Source organism: Balaenoptera ricei, chromosome 2, assembly GCF_028023285.1.
Source record: "Balaenoptera ricei isolate mBalRic1 chromosome 2, mBalRic1.hap2, whole genome shotgun sequence".
NCBI classification, from domain to species: Eukaryota; Metazoa; Chordata; class Mammalia; order Artiodactyla; family Balaenopteridae; genus Balaenoptera; species Balaenoptera ricei.
In genome coordinates, this window is record NC_082640.1 from 49,705,461 (window position 1) to 49,726,537 (window position 21,077).

The 21,077-nt window shown below is 46.2% G+C and overlaps 1 protein-coding gene across 1 annotated transcript in view; it reads right to left on the reverse strand.

The window, feature by feature from the left end:
- Positions 1-21,077, reverse strand: part of LOC132360344 (protein FAM169B-like) — an 83,445-nt gene that overhangs the window by 32,459 nt on the left and 29,909 nt on the right. The window contains 2 exon segments of the mRNA XM_059915404.1: positions 2,230-2,407; positions 7,308-7,393. Of these exon segments, the coding sequence (XP_059771387.1) occupies positions 2,230-2,407; positions 7,308-7,393 (264 nt within the window).

The window sequence follows — 21,077 nt, forward strand, 5'->3', positions numbered from 1 at the left end:
AAAGAAGATATAGGACCATAACAAAAGCACATGAAAACATGATCAATATCATTAGTAAAATGCAAATTAAAACCAAAATTAGATACCACTTCCCATCTTGCAGAACGACTAAAATTAAAAATACAACACCAAGTACCGGCAAGGATGTAGAGTGATTGGAACTCTCAAACATTGCTGGTGGCAATGTCTATATAATTATTCCATGGAAATGCTTTTATTCTGTCTCTCCAAAAATAAGCTAATCCAGAAACAGGCAGTAAAAAAATGTTTTTAATTGGCAATGTATACTTGAAAAATATATTTTATTTATTTAACTTTCTACTCATTTGATACTTTTTTAATATATTTATTTATTTATTTATTTATTTATGGCTGTGTTGGGTCCTCATTGCTGTGTGCAGGCTTTCTCTAGTTGCGGCGAGCGGGGGCTACTCTTCGTTGTGGTGCAAGGGCTTCTCATTGCAGTGGCTTCTCTTTGTTGCAGAGCATGGGCTCTAGGCACGAGGGCTTCAGCAGTTGTGGCACGCGGGCTCTGTAGTTGTGGCGCACAGGCTTAGTTCCTCCACAGCATGTGGGATCTTCCCAGACCAGGGATCGAACCCATGTCCCTTCATTGGCAGGAGGATTCTTAACCATTGCGCCACAAGGGAAGTCCCTCATTTGATACTTTTTAAACTAACTCAATTGTTGAGTAACTAACAGTCAATTGCCACTTAAAAAAATCAGTTCATGGATGAAAACAACAATACCTAGTAAGCAGCTTCAGAGAACTTTCCATCAAATTCGTGGAATTCGTCAGAAAGGAAGAGGAGGCAGAAATCCAAGCACCTAGACTGATCTGCCTCAACTCAACACCATAATATCCTCCTTCCACTCCAAGGTTCTGGGTCTGCCTTGGGAAGAATGAGGCAGCCACATCCAGCCTCTGCTTAATTCTCACAGAACAAAGTCTGGGGTATCACTGCAACCAGGAGCGACAGCAGCAGTGGGCGAGACCAAGGTCAAGCTCTTTCTGCCCTTAGCTGTGGTTCTCACACATCAGGTTGGAATCTGTTAACAGTTTTTGTTTCTATTAGTAGGACATCTACAGCACAGATGATTTAGCTACAGATTTAAGACAAGCCATTTGGTAGAAAATGACAACAAATGAGTCTCCCAAGAAAGAAGAATTACAAAAATACTTCCATTTCAAGTATTCTCCAGATCCTTGGTCTATCTAAATAATGACTAAAGAATACAGCCACCCCAAAAAGTGAAACAGTACATCAAAACAAAAGACAAAGGGCTTTCATGACCCAAGGAGCTGAAAGACACAGGCGCTTCAGCCTCTATGACTGACCTTGATGAATAATTAATTACATGACTTGCTTGCGTGGGAAACTGGTCATCTCACACCACACCGAGGGAAAAATTGAAACGCAGGTTTACTCCATCCTGGACAGGTGGAACACATACACAATGTGAACACAGCTCAAAACCATAATCATAGCCTTTTTATCCCCAGAGAAAAACACTCAACTCAGACAACAGCATAACTATGGTGGTGTACCTGGAAATTTTATTTTTGCTAAAATTCAGAACTTTGTAAGAATTAAATGATGGGGCTTGGACCAGTTGGGTCAGAGATGTTGACAGCCTTTCAAAATCAAAGAAGCTATTAAAGAAAGCAACGTTAAAGAAGAGACTGATCTCTTAGACAAAATAGTACAAGCTCCACACTCCCTGCTCATCACAGCCCCTAAAAATAAGTCCCAGGATTTTACCCTAACCTCGTTATCGCGGCCGACCTCCCTCTCTTCTGAGGTAATGTCTATAAATCTTGGCATCCAGTGTGCCTTTGCACCACATGTCAGCTATTAGCAATGGCATTTTTCCTAACAGCTAATTGGTAACATTAAAGAAAAGAAACGAAAAGCATTGTGCTTGCAAAGTCATTTTACAACCATTAACAGCAACAAGTATTTTACAGGGGACATGGCAGTGCCTGGGAATCCAAGGACCATGATGAATTTTCATTCTGTTTGCCAGTAAAACGAGCAATGTGGTGAAAATGAAATCCATACCTTCGGCTTATTTACATGACAGCTGAATTAGTGATACTTCTAGTGCCAGAAGATTCTCTCCAAGTAACATTTGGGCTCAGGGAGTCCTCCAAGGCAGGCAGACACCCAGAAGCCTCCCCCCGGAGCCTGAAGTGGCAGTGACCCCACACGGCCGCATGGCCCTTACCTTTCCTTTTGGTTGTGTAAAATCCAACAGCTGCTCCGTCTCTCCACAGAATTTTAGCCTCCTCCTTCACAGAGTGAGGTAAAAAAAACATGTCATCATCATCCAAATTCCTCTCCAGTCTTCCAAAAATAACGACGTTTAGAATGAAAAGCACAATCCTTTCCCCAAATGACTGAACCTTTGAAGGAAAAACAAAAAGAACATCTAAGTGAGACAAGAGGGGAAAATCAGACACAATAAATTCTATGCTTGGAATCAACCCACACGCCGGGGCCAGGTGTGGGCTCCCCCACCATACAGTTCTTCTCATGCTCAAGATCCAAAATGCGGATCATAGTTTCTCACGGAGGTTTTCCCACCCCTGACCTTTCACATGCACTGGCCTCCAGGAGTGAGAAGCATGGCCAGAGGGGCCTCCTCGGTCTCCAGGACCACAGACATGGAATGTGAAGAGACAGAGAACAATCAGTCACATGCCAGTGAGACAGGAGGTTACATAGAGGCAAGCCATTTCAGCAGAAACCCTGGATGTGTCCAGAGATAAACCCAGTCTGCCATTTTTAACAACAGCCCCAGAATTCTGACCCTCAGAAGGAGAATAAATAATTGGGTATTATTATTGGTGTCCAGTTGCTACACCAAGAGCAACTGATTTTCAATGGCTTGTGACAGATTTTGAGCACATACTAGAGTCCCAACCCCAGAGAGTTACTGGGACTCAAGGCCTAGCCCATCCTAAGGCTACAAAATGGAACTGTCTCTCACCCATTGCAATGTCATGACAATTGAGGAAACTGTATTGTGGTCAAGGTCAGGCCCACAAAAGAGCTTGACCATTAACAAGTCAAAATGATTTCCTGCTCCTGCCTGTTCATATTCTCTGCATTTGTATAGCCCACAGATGGCACAGGTGTGGCATAAATGAAGGCCTCCCACTCCTGCACCCACAGCAGACATAACTAATCAATCCCCACCCTATGTGGCTGAGCCTGGATATGGTCTCAGGATCCTCCTAAATGCAGTCTCCCGGACAACTACAAGCAACCGCTAAAATGTGGCACTTGAGATGAAACCTATCAGCTAGTGACAAAGTGACGGTATTGTTTTATTAGCTTTTACTTCAACAACATTGCTGTGTGACAGCCTAAGGGTGTGGGTGTTTGTCGCCCCTTCCTATGCAGCACCATGAAATCAGCAAGAGTATTACCTGGGCTGAGACTGCCACCCACCTGCTACCATTCGATTCTTACCACCCGCCAGAGAGGTCCTGGTTTATAGGTGAGGAAATTGAAGCTCAAAGAGGCTAAGCAATTACATATACTGATTTCCCTGCCTTGTTCCAAAGAGACTTAAGACAGCTGGACAAGGGCTCTATCAAAGGCAGGCAGGTTTGCAACACCAGACCAGGACTTCTGAGTCCCAGGCCAGGGCACCTGCTGCAGCCCAGCCAGTGGCTCCCTTATGCATTTTCATCCATTAGAGGTTTGGGAAAGGGAAGTTTGATATAAATATGAATGTTTGGTTTTGTATTTAATACTGGACCCTTAAATGTTTATTATCATCACCATCATCATTGTGGTCATGGCTTCTTGGCCTAGATTTGCTGGGAGACCTTCAGCAACTCACAACGCCTTTCAGTTTCAGTTTCCTCCACTAATCAAGGGAGAAGACTGCCTAAGTGGTCTCTCAGACACTTGTATGTTTTTCAAATGCTCCAATAATAAAAATAAGTCAGCTTGCAGCCCTCTAGCAAATGGCACAAAGTGTTTAGTGCCAATAAACTTATTAATTGGCCCAGAATGCAAAATATTTCACCTTCATCTGGAGCCAAATCTTAGATGAGAAAAAGATTTGCAAAAGCCACACCAGCTTAACTCTGAGAAGCCACCTCAATTTTGTATCTCAGACAGTAGCAGCCAAATCAAGTTCAGACTTTAAGAATAACTAGTTCATCACAAAACCCAAGGGGTGTAATGTGGGAGGCTATATTTTTCAACTTATAAAACCAAAAAGTTCAGAGGAAAGCCAGAAGAGAAAAACAGATTGCATCTGGCAGAAGGGAAATATCCAATCAAAAACTGGCAGGAGAAAAAAGGAGAAAAAGAAAATGCACTTAATTTGTCCAATTTCATTACAGGGGGAAAAAACTGTGTGACATGTGATTCTGACTTAGAAACGTTTCTGAAAACACAAAACTAAGAACCAGTTCTAATCCCTCAATTAGGACCACTAATTATGTTAACAGAAAGAACACTAAGAAAGTTGGTTTTTTGTTTGGTTTGGTTTGGTTTGGTAATTTGTAAAGAAGAGCTGGCTAAGAAACAGAATGTAATTAAAAGAAAAAAAAAGTCAAGACACCAAGTTCTGTAAATGGAGAGGGAAACTATCCCTACATACAGCTGGGGCAGATAGAGCTTTACATCCTGGTTCATTAAGTGGAATTAACATCCAAGTATCTCTCTGTTCACAACATAAGCCACATTTTCAGAAAATGTGAGGGTTTTCCTCACCTAAATTTAGAAGAATTGATACACGAGGGAAGTGACCCCTCTTGTTCTAAAAAATATATATATATTTAAAAAGCAAATCAAACTCTTCCTGGGATTTGGAACACCCAACCGCTCATACCACCTGCTTCATCCACATACAATGACACACACAGGCGGATGTGTGTGTGTGTGCCAGGCAGCACCCATTTGCTGAATCTCCAGCCGTCGTTAACTTACTGGAAGAAAACCCTTTTCAAAATAATATCTATCGGGCTTCCCTGGTAGTGCAGTGGTTAAGAATCCGCCTGCCAATGCAGGGGACACAGGTTCGAGCCCTGGTCTGGGAAGATCCCACATGCCGCGGAGCAACTAAGCTTATGCGCCACAACTACTGAGTCTGTGCTCTAGAGCCTGCGAGCCACAACTACTGCAGCCTGCATGCCTGGAGCCCGTGCTCTGCAACAGGAGAAGCCACCACAATGAGAAGCCCTCGCACTGCAATGAAGAGTAGCCCCTGCTCGCCGCAACTAGAGAAAGCCCACGTGCAGCAATGAAGACCCAATGCAGCATAAAATAAAATAAAATTAATAATAATAATAATGTCTATCAACTCAATTAAAACCAGACCTGAAAACATCCTGCAATTTGTGACAACATGGATGGAAGTTGAGGGTATTATGCTGAGTGAAATAAGGGGAAAGACAAACACTGCGTGATCTCATACGTGTAACATAAAAGAGCCAAACTCATAGCCACAGAGACTAGAGTGGTCGTTGCCAGGAGCCTGGCGGTGGGGGAGAGGGAAAGATGGTCAGAAGGTTCAAACTTCCAGTTATAAGATGAACAAGTTCTGGGGATCTAATATACGGCATAGTGATTGTAGCTAATGATACTGTATTACATACTTGAAAGTTGCTAAGAGAGTAGGTCTTAAATGTTCTCACCACAAAAAAGAAATGGCAATTATGTGATGTGATGCAGGTGTTAACTAACACTGGTGGTAATCATTTTGCAGTGTATCAAATCAATGCATTGTGCACCTTAAACTTACAAAGTGTTATATGTCAATTATATCTCAACAAAGCTGGGGGGAAAACAGACTTGAAAAAGACAACCCATAGATTGGGGAGAAATATTTGTTAATCGTATATGCAATAAGAACTTGCATCTAGAATATAGAAAAACTCTTACAACTCAACAGAAAAAAGTCAATTCAATTAAAAAGTGGGCCAAAGGGGCTTCCCTGGTGGCACAGTGGTTAAGAATCCGCCTGCCAATGCAGGGGACATGGGTTCAAGCCCCGGTCCGGGAAGATCCCACATGTCATGGAGCAACTAAGCCTGTGCGCCACAACTACTGAGCCTGCACTCTAGAGCCCATGTGCCACAACTACTGAAGCCCACATGCCTAGAGCCCGTGCCCTGCAATGAGAAGCCCTCACACTGCAACAAAGAGTAAGCTCGCCGCAACTAGAGAAAGCCCGCGTGCAGCAACAAAGACCCAAAACAGCCAAAAATAAATAAAATAAATAAATTTTTTTAAAAAGTGGGCCAAGGATTTTAATAGATATTTTCCCCAAAAGGCCATACGAATGGCCAATAAGTACATGAAAAGATATTGAACATCCTTAGCCACAAGGAACCCTCACCCTTGTCATCCTAGGTCTCTATAAAGCCACAGTGCTTCAAAGACCACCAGGCCTGCTGTCAGAGAGACTAGCATTTGTGTCCAGTTAAATCACTTACAAGCTGTGTGGCTCAGCTTCAATTTCTTTGTCTGCAAAACAAATACCTTAAAGATTCTGAAGTCAGATAATCCCTGTAAAAAGTCCGGGTAATACACAGGCTAGCATCTAACATAATATCTACCTCATAATAAGTACCAATAAACATTACTGGAATGCAATAAACAGAACTTCCCTACACCCTAGAGAGAATGATGTGGATTAAAGTTTCAAAATTAAGATGTGAGAGGCCACTCAGGAAGGTAAGAGAGATTTACCAATAGCCAGGTATCTGTTGCATATAGCCATTTACTACTATTTTCCTTGCTGGCGGGGTGTTATAGATTGAACTGTGTCCCCCAAAAAGATGTTAAAGTCCTAACCCCCAGTACCTATGAATGTGATTTATTTGGAAATAGAGTCTTTGCAGATGATCACGTCAAGATGAGGTCATTCGGGTGGGCCCTAATCCAACATGACTGCTGTCCACATGGAAAAGGGGAATTTGGACAAAGACAGACAGACACAGAGGGAAGAGGATGGGAAGACACAGGGAGAATGCCATTGATAAGCCAAGGAAAGCTGAGGCCACCATAAGTTAGGAGAGAGGCCTGGAACAGATTCTCCCTCACGGCCCTCGGAAGAAACCAACCCTGCCAACACCTTGATTTTGGACTTCTAGCCTCTGGGACTGGGAAATGATACACTTCTGTTGCTTAAACCACCCAGTTTGTTGACACTTTGTTACAGCAGTCCTAGAAAATGAATCCACAGGGGTAGACTGCTTTAAATTATTAACATGATAATAAGTACACTGACCTTTAAAACCTGTTTTGCAATGTCCACTTAAATTTGCAATACCTCACCTTCATCAGACCTTCTCTTGCAGGATCAGAGGTTCTTAGTACATCTTCAGTGGTCCACCAGGACTCCTTCACGTAAACAGCCACAACTAAAGAGGAAGCCAAGAGAAAACAATGTTGTACACATGGCCAACTGGCCACCAAAGGGGCAATTTTAGCAACATACAGCCACTGTGAAGGTGCAAAGGAAAGTTTATGTGTGGCAAAAGCAGGCGATGTTTCTAGAGCTGAGTTATCTGAGAGCACTGACCAGGACAGAGTGACCACTGTCACCTGAAAGGACTTCACAGGTGTCTGCAGAGATGGCCTGTTGTTGACCCCAACACAGGATGTACCCCAGTGCTATTGAGCGCAAGAGGCTACACACCAATATTGACAAATTCAATGGGTGAGAATTATATTTTTTTTCAAAGTCCAACTATGTGACACAACTTGGAACTCCGCAAATTTAGTCAAACCCAACATTATCTAAGGGCATGGAACAAACCATCTTCTTATCACCCTCGGTGCTGGGTTTGGCGCTGGCTTCTTTTACATGCTTTTCTTTCATTCTCACAATGAAATTGTCATCTGCATTTTTCTGAGGACACTAACATTCTGAGAGGGGAAGGCAAACAGCTAGGAGGGCTGAGGTCGGGTCCAGCCCTCGGCCACTGGACTCCAAGTTCAGTGCTCTTTCCAAGAGGCCAGAGATGGGTCAGCTGTTGACGGGGCAAATCATGCAGGGGTGGTGGTGGGGGTCTTTGGATAAGAAGACTCTGGGGCTGGGACCTGCAAGAGAGGAAGGGTAGACACATCTCTCCTACCCCACTCATGCCCCACCCTTGTCTAGACAGTCACTGAGGCCTGTTGATTCCACCCACTCTGAGTTTAGACATGGGTCCTGCTGCTTAGTAGAGGTGATCCTGGAACACTCTCAACCTCACCAAGCCCCAGATTCCTCATCGGAGCTGCCCAAACTGATCACCCAAGGTGGCTAACAAATTCCAATGAGGATCAGGTGTGAAACACCCAGCACAGGGCCAGGCAGGTAGGATGCCCTCAGCACCTGCTAATTAATGCGTCAGTTCTCCCCTGCTCATGCTGCAGTTGCCAGGTCCCATCATTCCACCTGCTGCCCCAGGACAGGATCCACTCCCTCCCCAACCCTGAATGCCACTGGTCCATCTCCACAGGTGACTGTGAGCACTCCACCTGGTCCCCTGTCCCCCTAGTCTCCCCTGCCAATCTATCCCTCCTGAGGGGCCACCCCAAAGGCAAATGCAATCATGGCCTCTGCCTCTTGTCTCTCCTTTCCTTGCTTAAAAATTACATTTTAGGGGCTTCCCTGGTGGCGCAGTGGTTGAGAATCTGCCTGCCAATGCAGGGGACACGGGTTCGAGCCCTGGTCTGGGAAGATCCCACGTGCCGCGGAGCAACTGGGCCCGTGAGCCACAACTACTGAGCCTGCGCGTCTGGAGCTTGTGCTCCGCAACAAGAGAGGCCACGAGAGTGAGGGGCCCGGGCACCACGATGAAGAGTGGCCCCCACTTGCCGCAACTAGAGAAAGCCCTCGCACAGAAACGAAGACCCAACACAGCCAAAAATAAAATATTTAAAAAAAAAAAAATTACATTTTAAAACACTAAAGTCACTTTGGTTATTTTCTGGTGTCTTTTTTTGTTTTTTTAAGACTGTTTTCAAGAGAAGTTTTAGGTTCATGGCAAAATTGAGAGGAAAGCACAGAGATTTCCCGTATTCCCCCTGCCCCACACACATCCCCCACTATCATCATCCCCCACCAGAGTGGTACATTTGTTACAACTGATGGACCTACACTGATACATCATATCACCCAAAGTTCTAGTTTACATTAGGGTTCACTCTATGGGTTTGAACAAATGTATCATCACATGTATCCATCACTATGATATCATACAGAGTATCTTCACTGCCCTAAAAATTCTCTGTGCTCTGCCTGTTCATCCCTCCTCACCACCCCTTACCCCTGGCAACCACTGATCTTTTTTCTGTCTCCATAGTTTTGCCTTTTCCAGAATGTCATCTAATTGGAGTCATCAGATTAGTTTCTTTCCCTTAGTGAGATGCATTTAAGGTTACTCTATGTCTTTTCATGGCTTGATAGCTCAAAATTCTTTTCAGCACTGTATTTGGTGCTAAAATATTCCATTGTCTGAAGGTACCATAGTTTAGTTCTCCTCCACTATCTTTTTATACCCCTTTAATTGCCATTTTTATACCTGTTTCTCAAGCCAGGTATCTGAGCCCAAGGGGTCCAAAAGCCACAGATAAAAAGATACATCTTCCCAGTCAAATCTTTTTGGCTGAAGAGTTGAAGGAAAATAACACAGAGTAGAAAACAAAAGTCCCTTGAACATTTAATATAAGGCTCAAGACTTTAAAACAAATTTTGTGGGGCAATCAAGTTAAGCTGCCACCACCTTCTTCCCTATTCCTCTCTGCTCTTTGAGGAACTTTCGTAGAGGACCCTGTGAAGACCAGGTGATGACATTAGCTATTGTCAAGCACTAACTCTGCACAGTCCCTCCCTCCTCTCCAAAGACCAACAGCATCTAATTCACTGTCAGTTTCATATCATTGGTGAATTTTGTCTTCTCCAACAATAGTTCCAAAATTGATACAGCCGACTGAGAGAGAAGTGCCAATTAAATGCCTGACATCTGCCTTCACTTATTCAACTAAATTCATGTTCCAAATGGCATCTACTAGAACTTGCAAGAGGCTTATAAAACCATAAGGATTATTTCCCTGCTTAACAAGGTGAATCAATAAAAGATGTTCAATTTACTAATACAGTGTATTACTGCAATACAGATGTTCAATTTACTAAGACAGTTTCAAACAGGAAATGTGTTATGATTTGGTGTTTGTGTGGTGCCTTGCAAGTTTCACGGTGTACTGCAGAGCATTAATTAGCCACACAAGTTGTCACAAAATAGACTGAATTTTTTTCAAAACTAATCTTAAGCTGTTAAGTGTACATAACAATGAAGGTGAAGTCTGATCAAATGTAATAGGCTTAAAATGAATTGTCCTCAAAAACAACTCTTGAAAAAGAGTCAGCCTTCCAAAGAATAGCAGCTTTTGATCAGAAAAGCCTGCTACCTAGTCAAGAGGAAACAGGCAAGAGGAATGGGGCCAGAGTCCTCAGAGAGAGGCTGTTTCCAGCTCAGCAAGGACAAAAGATGGACCTGGGGGACAGGCAGGCACTGAAGAGCCAGCCTTGGGGCATCGCTTCTGAGACCCTGGAGCCAGCAGGTTCCAAGAGTTAGAAAGTGGAAACTGGGGCCTTCCCTGGTGGTCCAGTGGTAAAGAATCCGCCTTCCAATGCAGGGGACGCAGCTTCGATCCCTGGTCGGGGAACTAAGATTCCCACATGCAGCAGGGCAACTAAGCCCACGCACCACAACTACGGTGCTCGTATGCCTCAACTGGAGAGCCTGCGTGCCACAAACTACAGAGCCCACGCGCCCTGGAGCCCACGTGCCACAACGAGAGAGAGAAAATCCCGCACGCCACAACTAGAGAGAAGCCCGCGCTCCACAACGAAAGATCCCACATGCCACAATGAAGATCCCATGTGCTGCAACTAAGACAGCCTAAATAAATAAAAAAATAAAATAAAATAAAATGAAAGTGGAAACCACACATCCATACTTTTAAAAGAAAAACACAATCCTGATCAGTACCCTCTGGCTCTCCACCATCTAGGACCTGGGAGACTGGACCCCTGCAAAAGGCTGAGCAGTGATGACAGCAGTCGACGGGGCATTGTGGGTCACAGGCCAGCCTTGCTTCACTGACTTAATTCCCCTCTCCCCCTGAGTGACATGTAACCACAAAGAAGATGCCAGTAATGGATTTTATTCTATGACACCCCAAGGTTTTCCAAACAAGTTAAGACAGTGAGGTCCCTAAGGCTAACTCCCAGTGGCCTGGCTTCATCAAGGCTCAGCAGGATGAACTGAATTCAACTACCTGGGGCTGAGTTCCCGAATGCACGAATGGTCCTGTCCCAGGTCCCCAGAGGCTGATGAGTAAGTCTCCATCCTTGCCCCTGGGAGTTGGTAGCCTGCAGAGAAGAGAGAGCTAAACAAGCTGATGTGATATAGGGCAGGACATGATAGGTGCAGGAATCGCGCTCGGAGCCAGAGTCCAGAGGACCCAGAGGAGGGGGTCAGTTCTGCTGAGGGGTTTGGGAAAGCATCCCTGGGGAATTTGCCAGCTCGGGCTCTGGATCACTGTGTAAGGCTTCAAAACAGGCAGAGATGACATGCGAGGGCAGAGTAACCCATGAGCAGAGGCACAGAGCCCTACAAGTCCAAGGCCACACTCAGGGCACCCCAAGCATTGGGGGTAGCTGGGCAAGGCTTAAACAAGGGAGAGGCAGAGCTGCAAACATCGATTATAGCAAGGTTGCAGGATACACAGCTAATATGCAAAAGCCCACCACTTCCCTGTATGCCAGCAATGAACAAGTAGAATTTGAAATTAAAAACAATACTATTTACATTAGCACCCCTCATAAATGAGATACTTAGGCTTATACAAAATGAAATACTTAGATTTATACAATCTAACAAAAATATATGTAAGAGCTATACAAGGAAAATTACAAAACTGATTAACAAAATCAAATAAAAACTAAATAAAGAGATATTCTATGTTCTCGAATAGGAAGCCTCGATATTATCAAGATGCCAGTTCTTCCCAACTTGACCTATAGGTTCAATGCAATCCCAATCAAAATCCCAAGAAGTTATTTTGTGGATTTCACCAAAATGATTCTAAAGTTTACATAGAGAGGCAAAAGACAACACTGAAGGAGAACAAACTTGGAGGACTGACACTACCCAACTTCAAGACTTACTATAAAGCTACAGTAACCCAGACAGTGTGGTATCAGTGGAAGAACAGACAGATCAATGGAACAGAATGTAGAGCCCAGAAATAGACCCACGTAAATGTAGTCAACTTCTATTTGGTCAACTTTGACAGAGAAGCAAAGGCAACACAATGGAACAAAGATAGTCTTTCCAACAAATGGTGCTGAAACAACCGGACATCCACACACATAAAAATAAATCTCAACACAGACCTTTCACTCTTCACAGCCATCTCAACAAACATAAACCAGTGCTGGTGGAGAGCAAGACAATATAAGGCATTTTGGATACGTCCCTATGGACCTGGTATAGGGAGAACACAGACTTCAGAGCCAGGTGGGGTTTAGATTCCAGCTTCTTCAAAGCGTGACCTTCACCCTTCCCCCACCTCGAGTCCCCCACCTGTCACATGGAGCCCATGACATCCTCTCACCTGGCTGTTATGCAGATTTGGTGAAAGAGCTCATTTCACCAAACTGCTTTGCCCAAAGGGGAGCTTTTCCAAAAGCTTCCTCCACCTGCTTCAAGTGTCGCTCTGGGATTCTAAAAAAGTATGAAAAGCCCTTTGTTATTTGCTGGCTTTTGTCAGTGACACAATGGAAGCTGCTTGCTAACACTGGGTTTCTTCCCGGGAGCTCCCTCTCCAAACCTTCTGCTCCGGTTTGCAGGGAAATGTCTGTCTTTCTTCCCCAGCTTGATTGCTGCCACCCTATCTGCTACCTCCCAACGTGAGTGGGGACACATTCCTACTCACCACGTTTGCTCACGACTGGTCCTTTTCCATCAGGGTGCATTAAGCCAACCATCATGTTCCTCACTTCCTCCTTCCAGGGCTGTGGGGACGCATCACGCCTGATCAAGGCACACACTTTCACCTGCCCAGAACCTCCCAACAAGATTTTTAAACCTTTCATCTTGCCTAAGATTTCTTAATGGAGCTAAGTCCTTTTTTATTTAAATATTTTTAAATCAATCAATACAACAAACATTTTTTAAAAGTTAGTGTGGGGCTTCCCTGGTGGTGCAGTGGTTGAGAATCCGCCTGGCAATGCAGGGGACACGGGTTCGAGCCCTGGTCTGGGAAGATTCCCACATGCCACGGAGCAACTGGGCCCGTGAGCCACAACTACTGAGCCTGCGCGTCTGGGACTTGTGCTCTGCAACGGGAGAGGCCGCGATAGTGAAAGGCCCACGCACCGCCATGAAGAGTGGCCCCCTGCTCGCCGCAACTAGAGAAAGCCCTCGCACAGAAACGAAGACCCCACACAGCCATAAATAAATAAATTAATTAATTAATTAAAAAAAAAAAAGTTAGTGTGATTTTTCCAAAGTACAGGTTCAGGAAGAGCTGATTGTCACCCGTCACCTTGGATGGGTGGGCTGTGGCAGCGGGGAGCTGTCCTGAGAAGGACTTAGAGGCCACCGTCCAGCTCAGCAAGGAGGAGCACAGCAAGGACCCACGCCCAGCGGGGGACAGTGGCTCGTGTGGCCGTGCTTGCCGTCCCTCCTCATCTGCCCAGCACCAAGGATGCAGGAGGCAGCAAAGTGGCTCAGGACCCTGCAGAGGTCACAATTCTGAAGCACACGGTGCTCATCCAACCCACATGCTGAGCAGCTATTATGTACAGAGCACATGATAAATCCACTGGAGGAATTAAATTTAGACTCTGGCTTAAGACACTTACAGCTTGGAGGAGGAGACAGCGCCTGGGATGCAAAGCACCTCTGGCCAGGGAGGGGTTGGGGGCCGTACCCTGCAGACCACCAGCGGCCACCATGCTTCAGAGGAGAGGGACATGACCCGATTACTGTTTTAAAGTAATAATATTCACCAGAACCACATGTCCAAGCATCCACCAAGCGTCTGGCTGACTTTTTTTCAGGTGAGGCTCAGAAGGGTTAAGAAACTCAAGATCAAGTGCCTGTAAACAGCAGTGTTGGGACTGGATGTGAACCGGCTCTCACTGACTCCAGAGCCCCTGCTCTAACCTCTATACTCCAGGTGAAGAATGGACAAAGAGACAAGGGGACAGAGCTGGGCCCAGACTCCATGAAGGCCGACAGAGTAGGGAAGACAAAGATGAGAGGAGAGACGAGGAGGCGACAAGCCAAGACACCGATGAGAAAGGAGAGGCCGGCACGGGAAGACCTGAACAGAGTGGACCTCGTTTTGTGCATCAAGACGGGGAGGAGGGCTGCCATTTATTCAGCAAACACTGACAAGTTCAGGCACTGTACTTGGCACCAGGGATCTAGGGCAGAAGACACTGCCCAGCAGAAGCGAGACAGGCCACCAGGCCAGGACCAAACAGACCATGACCAGCGCCCAAGACGTGAGCAGCATCAGGCACCTACTCAAGGGCTGTGTCTTCATCCATTCATGATGCTGTGACAAAATACCATAGTCTGGGTGGCTTATAACAACACAAATTTACTTCTCACGTTTCTGGATGCTGGAAGTCTAAGATCAGGGTGCCAGCAATGGTCAGGTTCTGATGAGAGCCCTTCTGGGTTGCAGACAGCTGACTTCTCACGGTGTCCTTATTCGAGGGGACTCCACCCTCATGACCTAAGCACCTCCCAAAGGCCCCACATCCCAACCCCATCACGTGGGCTTAGGATTTCAACATATAAATTTGGTGGGTGACACAAACATTCAGACCATAGCAAGCTGTCTGGAAGGGCTAGGCAGAGTTCCAAGAATGGGCCTGAGCCAGACTGGGCTCTGGTGCTGGGGTCTCTGGGGACCAGGTTGAGGTACTGGCTTTGTCAGTCTCTGGAGGAGTCCAATCAATGCGAGACATGATCAGAGTGGTGGTTTAGAAAGAGAACAGTTGGGTTATGCCCAGGTGGGAAGAATTAGTCCCTTTTGAAATTAACAAGAAAAAAAAGAAAAAGGTTATTTGAGAAGGATCACACTGGATTCGGGTGCGGGTGAGGCTGGAGACAGGGAGGGCAATGGGAGCCTGTGGTCATCCAGCCAAGAAGTGAGGAGGGGCTGAGTGAAGCAGTCATGCTGGCAGGGAGGGAGATACTCGGGGGGCAGAAAAGACCACCTGGGTATCAAACTGGTCCTAAGGCAGAAGAGAGAGGGAAGGCAGGACAGCAGCCAGCTCCCAAGCTTGAGAAGAAGGACGCAGGTGTCTTCACCAGGAGGAAGTGAGGACGAGGAAGAGGTGTGAGGGTTTCAGTTTTAAAATGCCTGTTAGAGATAGCAAGGTCAGGGTGGCCAGCAGGTGGCTGGATACACAGCCCGAGGTGAGCAGAGGCAGAGAAGGCCCATTCCCCACACCATCACAGCAACCAAGGAGGGAGGAGCTCTCACGCGCACGTGCGCGCATGCACACCACCCACCCCCCCCACACACACACCCTACCTCCCCACAATAACTGCAAGCTGTTCACATACTGGCCCATGGTTTACACACTTCTTCAATCACAACCGAAGGAGCTTCAGGTCTGCCTGTTACCCCCCACCAGCCTCCCCCACTTGCTCCCCTGGAGTCTAAGCCACCACTGCCCTGTTACAAATCTAAGAAATATGTACTTCCCCCAAAAAAGAGCACAGTTAAACCAAAGTGACAGGCCATCTTCCCAAAAGCAAAATACACGTAGGAAAAAAATGCTGAAAAGTTCTGGCAGAGGACAGCACATAAACACATTCCAAGGCATTGCATGACTTTTATGCAACATTGACTGAGCCGGTCAATAATTTAAGGGGAGGGGAAAAATACGCAAGTTGACATAGCAACTGTCATATTGCATTACTCGGGCTACCATTTCCATACAGATGTCTTCCTTAGAGGAAAACGCTTCCCCAGATGCCCTGTGAACTTGGGCACCTCTTTGCCGGGGAGAAGGAAACATCTGGTTTGTAGTATATCTGCATCAACTTCCCTGTGGTTCTTAGGCCCTTCTTGCCTTCGGCGACTTTGTTTCCGTGAGTGGAGGTTTTAACTCCAGGAAGATCAGGTGAGATGAGGTGCCTGGATCCTGAGGCACAGCTGGACGGCAAGGTGTTGGAGGCAGAAAGAAACCCACACCAGAGCTAGTCTATCTAGGAAAGGCATCTTAAAATCACAGGCCGCACCAAGGCAAGTAGAGCAAGTTTCTTAGGGTTGGGGGAAGCAGAGAGAGGTGCAGACAGCCCAAGCTGCAGTGGTAAAACCCTAGGATGCCTCAAAGAAGCACCCCCATCCCCGCATATCCATGACGCTCGGAATATTTTCCTTGGAACGTCTCTGTTTTCCAAATACCATTAGTCCCTTGGTAAAAATGACATGTCTTTGTTTGTGGGATGCTGTTTTCCCCTACACTGACATCCAACTCACAGTAAGTGTCATAAATTAATAGGGAATAAAGAAGGAAATCCCAAACAATAGCCAACATGTGCTCCCAAACACACAGTGCTGTCACTGCAAATAGCTCTTCAATCTGCATCCGTCACGGCCCACGGAAAACAAACTCTCTTGGTTTCTAGCATGGAGCTCTCTTAGCTTATGTGAAGTCGGATCCTACTCAACCTGGGGGCCACCTGACACCGGCTGAGCTTGTACAGCCACACGGGCACCTTAGCCACCAGGAGAAGCAGGTATTTACATCGAGGCTGAATTTCTGGCCAGAACTCTTTTCCCCTAAACTGTCAAACCCACTTAAGCGGGACTCCCCCATGTAGAAGGGGGGAGGATGGGACCCATTTCAGGCTAATGTCTACCTCTCCTTTATTCAAAACGCAAGCACAGACTTAAACGTAAAGATTCAACGTCCATGGGATCACGGGAGGCTGCACCAACGAGGCTGCTGATCAGGTGGTCCCTGAGTCCTTGGGGCTCGTGAGTCCACGGGGGTCATCACACTTCAAAGCCAGGAAAACTGTAATTACTTCTCCACATGCTGAAACTCAGACTTCACCAGGGCAACAAGCCTCTCCTCCACTCCTGCCATATTAGCTTGGTTTTTACCAGAGATACAAAAACCACTTCACTGACTCAGGTCCACAGGTTCATCCTGCTAAACAGAGCTGGGTTTAGCCCCATCCATCCCACTCACCGGGAGGCCTGACCTCTCCCTTCAAGGCAAACAGGGGACCAGGAGCTGCTCTAGCTGGGTGCCCCCTTCCTGAAGGTCAAAAATTCACAGCGCCTCCCCCTACCCCATCTTCTGGCCTTTCCCCCAACCCCTCCCCCAAATCTGGGCAGCCTTCTCAGGGGTGAGGAACGTCCCAGAAAGGGCCTTTCAGTTCTGCAGAAGTTCTCTGGGCATCTCAGGGCATCTCACTTTCCACCCACCCACCCCTCCTGAACCACCACCCACCTGCCCCAAACGCAGCCCAGAGAAGGCCTGGCCCCGGGCCCGCTGTGTCACAATCACCCCTCAGCCCACGACAGCCACCAGGAAGGCGGCTACACAGCGGCTCTGGTTTCAACTGAATGTTTGCCTTGGCTCTTGCTGTCACTGCAGGCCTAGAATGGGCACGCTTTTCCAGGAAAAAATCATCATTTTTTGATTCCCTGCTTGTTTTTCTCAGGGTGCACATGACACGCAATCACCAAAAGCCATAAATAAATTAGCAGCAATTTGAAGGATGAGTGTTATGCTTGGTCACAAAACGTCCTGGAAGCAAGCTGGGGGGATAGCTGTTCCAATCAGGGAAGCCAGCGTGTGGTAACAAACACAAACAGCCGCCCCCCTGTCCTCTCTCTCCGCAAGGACCCTGCTTTCTCTTTCTCAGCCTCGCCACTTCCCCTGCACAGGGAATTCACAACACACCCTCCAGGAAGAAAGAGCCAGGAACGGCTGCAAAATGATGTACACCTGGGGTCCAGGTCCCTGCCTGGACCCCTCCTTCAATTTGACAGCCCACAGACCCTGCAGAGGAGCTCAGATTGCCCTCGCCCCAAGCTTCTCCTTTCAGATCACCCAGCACTGTTGGCCCGGCCAGAACCCCAGTCATTCCCAGGCCTCCCTCCCTGGCCCCTCCAATTCATCCCAAATCCTGTCGTTTCCACTATTTCACCAACCCGAGTTCTCCCCACCGGGCGAGGCCTCAGCATCTCTCCTGTGGGCGCTCCCAGACTCCTGGACACTCAACACTTGTCCTCCCTTCTCTCCATCCTTCTTTCCGATCATGACTAAGGCGTTCTTCGAAGGGCTGAGATCCAAAGGCGCACCCCTCTCCAGCCCCAGTCCCCACCCATCCTCCATAACGTCACCAGGCATCTGGCCAGCTCCCCTCAGCATGGCCTCCCCACCAGGCAGAGGCCAGGAGTGTAGAGAAGGCTTTATGAAAGGAAACTTCAAAACGTTCAGAGAAGGGGTCAGTAAGACTCAGGGCCAGAGTCTGTAAGGTGGGGCACTGCCTGGGATGAGGGGGCCTACTTTCCAGGTTCCCTCTGCCTCCACGGGTACTGCTTCATGTCCAGAGCACCCAGCCCTGCAGGGCAGAGAAGCAGCTGTGTGACCACTGTGTGACCACCAGTCAGCCTGGACAGTGGGAGAGGAGACTAGAGGTCCAGGTGAGTGGGCAGTGGAGAACTTCTCAGGCCTCCTACCCCGTATGCTAGCCAGACGGGCACTTCCCTGCCAAGAACTCGTGCTCCTCCTACAACCAGCAATACCCAAGAGTCCCCTTATTCTGGAAACTTCCATAGCACTGTGGCATTAGGTCTCTTACATTTGACTCAATTATAAATAGACATTTTTAATCAGCCTCTGGACACTCATTGCTCTGCCCTCTGATCATCAACCACTAGGTTTTACGGAAGAAAAAAAAAAAAAAGATCAAACAGATATTGTCATAAGGAGAGCTGAAAAAAACCTGACAAGTTTCCTGACAAGGAAAGCAGGAAGAGATCATCTAGGAAAAGTATCCACATGGCCTAGGAGCTTGCCGAGAGGGCTTCCATCAGAAAGGGTCAGATGTTAAAAGGACAAGTGCAAAGGGTGGAAGAGGCCTCCCCACAGCCAAGGTCCCCAGGCCCAGCACCATCCTGTAAGACCAAAGTAGGAAAAGCCGGGCACTGAGGAAGTTCAGGCAGGCTGGGAAGACGTTCAAGGAAACAGGACAGCTGCCTGGGTAGGCTGGTTGGACTCGGAGGGGAGAGCCCGAGGAAGAAATACAACTTAGCCAGAGGCTCTACTGGCCACAGAGAAGGCAAAGGGCCTCCAAATTAGGAGCAAGCAGCTGGAAACAGTGGAAAAGCAAAGGAGTGCATTAGCTACTTTTAGAGAGGCATAAGCCTCAGTGAATGTACATCCCAGAGGCCAGAAGACCTGCAAATGTGATCCTGAAGTTGTAACCTTTAGTCACTGAGAGCATGAGATGCCGGAAGGGGCCAGAAAGACACATGAGCCAGTGCCATCCTGGTGTGTGTGGGGAAGGTGCAGGTCTTGGAACTAATGCCTGGTTCCCTGAACATCCCTTCCTAATGGTGGCCTAGAGTGAATTATGAAAGATGATCTGTAAGTACCCTAGAAAAGAAAGACTGGACTTAAAATCAGCATGAATTCACCAAGACCAGAAGAGACAAATTGGCCTCACTCCCTTTTCTGACGAGTGTTCTAGCTAGTGTTAGGAGAATAGTTAAACATAAGTCATCTTAATTTCAGCAGCCAGATTTCCCTCCATTCTTAACTGTAGGCATGCATTTCATAAAGTCTCTTGACTTGCATTTTATGAAAGTCTCTTGAAATCTCCAGAAATGTATGCTAAATAATGGGTTAGGTGTGTGTTTTGTGGTATAATAATTGCATGAATTTTTTTAATAAGCATTTTTAAATACTTGTATTAAAAATAAAGAATGCACACCTTCAGAACTTCAAATGATATTAACTACACAGCCAGAAGGAAGAGTTAACATAACTGGATGAAAGGACTTACTCTTCAAACAGGCAAAGTTTTCTTAGATTTAACACCAAAAGCACAAGCAACAAAACAACAACAAAAAACAGATAAACAGGACATGATAAAAATTTTAAACTTTTGTGTTTCTAAGGACACCATCAAGAAAGTAAAAAGACAACCCACAGAATAGGAGAAAATGTTTATAAATCTGATAAGGGATAGTATCTAGAATATATAAAGAATTCTTACAACTCAAGAAGACAAATAACCCAATGCAAAAATGGGTAAAGGATCTCAATAGATAGTTCTCCAAAGAAGATATTAAAATGACCAATAGACACTTGAAAGGATGTTCAACATCATTAGTCACCAGGGATATGCAAATCAAAACCACAAGGACCCCTTGACATTGGTCTTGGCGATGATTTTTTTGGACTTGACACCAAAAGCAAAGGCAACAAAAGCAAAAATAAACAAGTGGGACTACATCAAACTAAAAAACTTCTATACAGCAAAGGAAACTGTCAACAAAATGAAAAGGTAACCTAGTGAATAGGAGAAAATGTTTGCAAATCATATATTTGATAAAAGATCCAAAACATATAAAAACTCATACAACTCAACAGCAAAAAAAACAATGTGGTTAAAAAATGGGCAGAGGATCTGCGTGATACTGTGATTTACATTAGGAAATATATATATTTGGTCTTCTTCCCATTTCTGGCATGGTACTCCTAAAACCCTTGGAATTTCTTAAGTGATGAGAGCAGGGAAGGTGTCTCTTGTTATGTTACTGAGGTGATTTTTGGACCCACCTAAGGATGGGGGCTGGCTGCCAGGAGAACCAACCACGTGATCAGAGGGTAGGAATTTTCAGTCCCATCCCCCTGACCCTGGGGAGGGGAAAGAGCCTGGAGGTTGCATCAGCTGCCAATGGTCAGTGATTTAATCAATCATGCCTTTGTAATGAAGCCTCCATAAAAATCCAAAAGGACTGGGTTCGGAGAACTTCTGGGCTAGTGAA